This window comes from Arachis ipaensis, chromosome B06 (assembly GCF_000816755.2).
Source record: "Arachis ipaensis cultivar K30076 chromosome B06, Araip1.1, whole genome shotgun sequence".
NCBI classification, from domain to species: domain Eukaryota; kingdom Viridiplantae; phylum Streptophyta; class Magnoliopsida; order Fabales; family Fabaceae; genus Arachis; species Arachis ipaensis.
In genome coordinates this window covers 5,909,589-5,916,072 of record NC_029790.2, presented here as the reverse complement: position 1 = coordinate 5,916,072, position 6,484 = coordinate 5,909,589, and the positions used below count along the sequence as shown (strand labels likewise).

Below are 6,484 nucleotides of genomic sequence, written 5' to 3'. Positions count from 1 at the left end.
ACTTTTAACTTGATTTATACAAATTGAATGTGTGCTCAACACTATACTACTAAAAAATAATATTAGACTAATGAATAGTAATTAAGATACTCTGACCATCCTCCTAACTGGTACCATCTTTTTCTAAGCATTTTGCTTGGAAATATAATGTATGATCCATTTATATATGGTTTTGTAGCACAAATTTATTGTCTCTCCCTCTCATAATAAACCATCCTCTCCTCTCACTTGATATGCTCTCTAATACATATTCACAAGAATTTATCATCTCAAGATGAAGACTAATAGCTTGGTATGATTGTGTGTGTGCAGTGCCTTATTAGGTGTGAATATGCCAGCAAGAGTTGAAAGGACAGTGAGAAAACGTAGTAGTGAATTACAACTTGTAGGGGAACCCATTGGAGAGTTCTATGATGTAATATTACATTTTGGGATCATAGACATACTTCAAGACTATGACATCAGCAAGAAGCTTGAACATGCCTACAAGTCCATTCAATATGATTCAACCTCAATATCAGCTGTTGATCCAAGATTATACTCCAGGCGCTTTCGCGACTTCATCCTTAGAATATTCACTGAAGACTCTTCCTGAAAGGTATACATGATTCTCCATGTATCTTATCCAGATATGGCATCATTAGTTCATTACCAATCTGGTGCAAAGTGGGAGTGTGTTATAACCATGCCAGAAATGAGAAACCCTTGAAATTTTCACCCTTATTTTTTAGAGCTAAGTGCTAACTCACACCTATTTTGTTTATTACTTAATCACCTTCATTCTATGTATAGTGCAGTATAAGGGAACACATCATGAGGAAAGCTAAAAGCTAGAGAGACTATGTACATGCATGTTGCACACATCTGCTAGAATCTAAATATCTAATGCGGCAGCTTCATCAGTTACTATTTTGTTAAAGCTAGATAGAGAGGGGTGGCAGGGAACTCCAACATTTTGTATTGGTATTAGATGTACATTAGAAAAATTGAAATTAATCAATGTGTGCCTTTTGACTTCTCCGTTTGATTAGTACTTATCTTACTGAAATAATACTAGTCTCATTTCGACGTCAAATAAGGACAATAAAAAGGAGCACTTAAAGAGATTAAAGTTACCATGGATAATTGACTGAACAGCATCAATGCCAAGCCAATCACTGTTAGCAGGAAAAACGAAGAAAATCTGCGCTGATTAACTTAAAACAATTTCAAAAATGGCATCAGCCGTTAGAATAGACAATCTCTTTTAACAGCATGCTTGTTTGTGGTTATGGTTTGGAAATGAGAAATCTTTTTGGCAGAGTTGCTTTAACAATCTTTGACAGGTAAACTTCATAATCGTAAACCAAAATATAAATAAATAAATAAACTGCCTTCAAAGCTTACTTGATTTCTTGTAACCTAAATGAAGCAAGAACCCAAAACTAAGCCATCAACCCATTTTGTCCCATACCTTTTTATTGTAGTTCCAGTGACAAAGTTTAACTTAATCCTTATAGTTTACTTATAAAAGTGCAACAGCATGGACTACTTCAACACCACTTTACCTGAGGCCGTCCAAAATACTAATCCCAATCTTAATACCATAACAGAAAAGTATGAATAGGCAAACAGAAGTTGCAGGAGTGAAAATTTCATAAGGCAAACCAACGATGGTCCACTATAACAAAACATGTCCAATTTTCCGAGTAGGCTAAATTACAATGAATTACACTACAGGTACAAAAATCAGTCATTTCCAATGCTGAAATTGCAAAGTATAATTAACTAATGTTGTCTGAAGCAGAAAATGCAGAGGTAAGTTATGTGGCAGTGACAAATCAATCTCCATGGATGGTATAACGTTCCCATTTCTTTGTTGGATCATATATCTGCAATAGTAAACGAGAAAAGGGCATTCAGAATTAGATGCTATGCAAGAAGCTGCTACACATCTTAAAAGAGTCAAGGATGGACATGGTTAAATTTAAGAGCTGCTCAGCCAAAAAGGCAGAAAAGGGACTGTGTGTGTGTGTGTGTGTGTGTGTGTGTGTGTGAGAGAGAGAGAGAGAGAGAGATTGTACCTCCCATCTTGAAGCAGGAAATATATGTTTGTTCTTTTCATACCAGTGTCTTTCTACAACCTTCCCAGCATGGGACTGTTTTAAAGAAAATAAAAATACAGTGTTAATGACCCAGAAACTACATGTCAAGTTTACTAGAACCAGCAAAGGAAAAACATGATATATCAAGCTTAAGCCTTTAACCATCTTAGAAACTTAAATTTCACAGTAGTGGTAGAAATGAGCAGGTAAAATATGTACCTCATCCTTCTCTATAGTGGCATCAGCAATTGTTCGGACATCCTCATGCACATCAAAATGGAAAAGCTGTATATATAGAAAAGCATCAAGTAATGTGAATATTGAACACTATTATATTATTAAAATATAATGAGGGAAACTTTCAAGTGCAGAATACCAGACAGAAGACCAAAAAAAGTTCTAATTGAAACGATGAAGGTTCAGTTAAGAATAGATGATCAGCTACAATAAATTATCTATTGTATATATAAAGTAAGAATAAACTCGTACAAGAAAATGAAAGACATTATTAGCCTTGTCAGAATGAACTCAATGATGCATCTTCTGAGAGAATAAATCCTAAATCAACTAAAGTAAGAGAACAAATGAAACATACTGGTCCGCTCTTTCCTCTGGCTTTGTTCACGATTAGCTCGTAGAAGCTGTGTTGCTGCAATAAACATCAGAACATGCAAATTAATTAAGTTGATACCAATCCTTGTATGCAGTCTTTATAAAATCATAACTAAACTACATCTTCATACATGAGGAATGATAAGGTCTTCTTTCACATATAGCAAATTTTCAACTGAGGTTGTTCGAATCTCTCGGAATTCAGGAGCCAGTTGCTGTTGGACTGCTCGAAGAAACTCTCCGATGCTATCACCCTTGCGTACCTGAATAATATTATAAAATCATTGAGAACCCAAGATCACAAGATGCATCCTAACAATACAATAAATCACAATCAATGAACTAGAAAAACAAGTATGAAGCTGACAGCATATACTTACCTGGATTACACGCCTGTGGCCAGTTCCATCCCAATAACTGTATGTAATTTCAAGAGGCTCATCTAAAAACAAAGGAAATTTTTGGTTGGCAATAGGCTAAGAATATCTTGTAGCTATAGTAATATAAAAAAGAGTTTAATTTTGATGCACTGACAGTGTAAAGCGTTTTACAGTTACACAGTCGTACAATCACATCCGTTCTTTTGGATGACCATTCACGAGGTCAATGTGAAAGGTAGTTATTTTTACTGATGTGGCGTTACATAATTGGATGCATGTGTAAGATTACTTTACACTGACAATGTATCAAAATTAAATGCATAAAAAGTTTGGGGTAACTTATCTAATATCTTGTAACTATAGTTATATCTGTGTATATTTAACACATGAACTCAACATGTTCAAACATCTGGTATGTTGTTCACACAAGTGGATGTAGATATGACCATCTATGCTTCCTATTCCACTCTTCTAACAAAATCAACTACACAGTACACAGGGACTTTTATACAGTTTAAGTATTTTATGCATCACTTTCAACTAAGCTAGGCTGAAGAAGCAATTGAGTGAATCTGAATATACACTTCTTCCATAAATAAACTATACTTTTTATTTATCTATTTATTTTGGTTAAAACAAGCTATATTTTGTCCCTTCACCCTTTTTCTTAAAGTTGAAATAAAAATTATGTGTATATATAAGTGCAGGCTTACTTCGAATTTGCTCCTGCTCACGGAGCCACTGTTTGCGCAGTCTTTCACGCTCAGCTTGTTCCTCAGCCTCTCGCTCACTAAACAGCCACCCTCATCACTCCAATGCCCGGATGTTAGGGAAATAAACAATAAAGAAAGGATGAAAGCATGAAACAATAAGAGAAAAGGAGGGAAGAGAGATGCCACACCTGTCGGGTAGAAAGCTGGTTTCAACAGTAGGGTCTTTTCCAAGTTTACCGCGTCTTAGTCTCTCCAGATTCTCTGCTGACACAGAACGAAGTTATTTTAGAACAATGACATATATACATTTGAAGATTGGAAACTAGCTAAAAGAACAAGAACAATTGGTGGAGGTCTAAAAAATTGGTCTTCAAAATGAACAAAAAATATTGCGATAAATCATCAATAATATTGTGAAGTCTTTTTCTTTGATGATATCTTTTTTTTCTGAGAAAAAAATTACAGCAACATCATTAAAGACTCCATATGACTATTTTAACAGTATTATTGTTATTGTATTGATAAATGAACAAGAACAACAATTTGAAACAAATCACAAGTTGTTGAAAAATCCTCTTACTATCTTCTGGTTCCTCCTCTTCAGCATCATTGTCAATATCCTCTGCAAACGACAATCGAGAATTTCCCTTTATCTTCCTCTTCTTGCGCTTCTCCAACTGAAGCTCCTCCTCCCTGTTTCAAAAGAGAAAACAAAACTATAATGATTGACAACACACAAACCAAAAGCTGGATGAACAAGTGCAAAACAAAAAAAAAAACCTACTCTTGCTGTTGCTTCTGAAGTTTCTCCTTCTCTTCTTCCTCAATCTTGCTCTGAATATTAACCCTCTACTCAAAAGAACAGGCCATTTCATTCCATAAGACACAACAAATCACAAGAACATAGTAGAACAAGTTAACCATTAACATCAACATTAACATTAACAGTATTGATAAATAAGAAATTACCTTCTCTACATACTGCTCTCTGGTGACAAGACCAACAGTTTCCTTCTTAAAAGCAGTCTCTAGAATCTGAAACAATCATTCATTAGAACCAAGGATAGATTAGTCAAATTCAAACCAACACGAAGAATCAAAGGGGAAATTGAATTGAACATTGAAAATGAACAATTACCTCAGAAGTGCTAGAGCCGAATTGAAGGAGACCAGGCTGGCCCTTGGCGGAGGCAGACTTGGTTTTGAGCTCTTGGATTTTACGGCGCTCAGCCTCTCTCTGCTTCTCAAGCCGTCGGATCCTCACCGCGTCTTGAGCGGTGCCGACGTAACCGTCTCCCATGCCCGACATCTTCTTCCCTTCCAAGCAACCGCAATCTCCAACCAACAACCCTAACCCTAACTTGAATTTTCTCCTATTCCTCTCTCAGCTCAGATGGACCGAAAATTAAGGATGTTGCCGGCGGCAATTGAAGACGGTGGTTCAGCCGCTGAAGGTGGAGGGGCGGCAAGGTTCGCACTTTGGACGAGAAGCTGACACTAATAAAGTAATAATTAATTTAATTTTTTTATTTAATATTTTTTTTTTTGGGTCATGGATTTAGTGTTCTTTTGTCTCTAGTCTCTACAGATTTTTTTTTTGGTGTGAAGTCAGAATGGTATGGATTTGGGCCTTCATGCTCTTTTTGGTTGATCGCTATTGGGCCAAAGTGTTTAACCAATGTGTAATTTAAGACCAAAAATTCTACGTCTAATGAGATTACACAGAATTTAGCAATTATTTTAGGAATTAGCTAATGGGGAACCTGTTAACGGTGTTAATATAAAAAAATTTGCATTGAAAAGTTAAACATTTTAAGTTTTTAATATATCCATTGTTTATTTAACGGGAAAAAAAAATCAAAATTTTAATTAAAATAACCTTAGCAAAACCCATTATTTTATTATGTCTTTTAACCAAATGGTGGGTTCAATTCAATCCCTCATTTTTGTAGTCAAAACAAAAAAATGGTCACAAAAAATTAAATCAGAAACAAAATTACTCATAAAAGAATGTAAGTATGTAATTAACAAAATCACGCCTAGAAAAAAGATTAAAAAAAAAATATCTGCTACACACAAAGTTTTTAAACCATTTGACAAATCTTTTAAAATAATAATATGGTTATGTATGAGTTTCTAAGTATTCGTGGACATTTTTCAATGCTATGACACATTAGCAGGAAGGTTGAACACGCCTAGCCACAACATGGTCCATCCAATATATAATGAGTTTTGTTATTCTGTTTTTTAAATGTTTAAGTATACCATAAAATGAAATATTTTAATATTATTTATTATAAAATAATATTTTTTATATTTTTAATGTATTAAATATATTAAAATATATTTTTTTATAGTGACCAATGTTTTAAGATATTCAAATTCACAATTTTTAAATGAATATAGAGAGATTATGTTATTTGAATTATAATTTGTTAGTATCTGTTCCTGTTTGTTGCTATTAGTTAATTCCATCAAATAAATATATATTACGTTCTTAATGATTTCATAATTTAGATTCCATTCAAAGAATAATTAGATGCCATTCAAAGAATCTATATCTAATTATGGAATTTGATTCACTTCAATAAAGAATCCACTTAAGTTCATGTCAAATCCATGAAGACACCGTAGACTTTTCATAGTTTATTACTTATTAGAACAGATATATCTGAAATAAAAAATTATCATGTTT

At 34.0% G+C, this 6,484-nt stretch overlaps 1 protein-coding gene and 1 long non-coding RNA gene across 3 annotated transcripts; one reads left to right on the top strand and one right to left on the bottom strand.

The window, feature by feature from the left end:
• LOC110263114 lies at positions 36-1,174 on the top strand. The gene is made up of 2 exons (XR_002348177.1): positions 36-598; positions 798-1,174. It is a non-coding gene; the product is annotated as an uncharacterized LOC110263114 (long non-coding RNA).
• Positions 1,564-5,313, bottom strand: LOC107645554 (protein XAP5 CIRCADIAN TIMEKEEPER). 2 transcript variants are annotated; one of them, XM_016349609.2, is made up of 12 exons: positions 4,928-5,313; positions 4,759-4,824; positions 4,574-4,638; positions 4,370-4,482; positions 3,978-4,053; positions 3,790-3,866; positions 3,077-3,138; positions 2,828-2,959; positions 2,680-2,733; positions 2,304-2,369; positions 2,064-2,138; positions 1,564-1,871 (listed from the first exon to the last, which is right to left on the bottom strand). In XM_016349609.2, the coding sequence occupies exons 1-12, from the start codon at positions 5,096-5,098 to the stop codon at positions 1,821-1,823; spliced, it is 1,008 nt and encodes a 335-aa protein (XP_016205095.1). In that variant the 5' UTR covers positions 5,099-5,313; the 3' UTR covers positions 1,564-1,820. The 2 variants fall into 2 exon arrangements, with proteins under 2 accessions (XP_016205095.1, XP_016205097.1); XM_016349611.2 differs by having other exon boundaries at positions 3,978-4,050.

Bases quoted from the DNA above. Each gene is read 5' to 3' on its own strand.
- LOC107645554 (XM_016349609.2), bottom strand. From the start codon at position 5,098: ATGTCGGGCATGGGAGACGGTTACGTCGGCACCGCTCAAGACGCGGTG. The intron at 4,483-4,573 runs GTAGGTTTTTTT...CTTTTGAAACAG, and splicing joins CTTCAGAAGCAACAGCAAGA to GGAGGAGGAGCTTCAGTTGG. The intron at 2,139-2,303 runs GTACATATTTTA...TCTTTAAAACAG, and splicing joins CCACTATAGAGAAGGATGAG to TCCCATGCTGGGAAGGTTGT.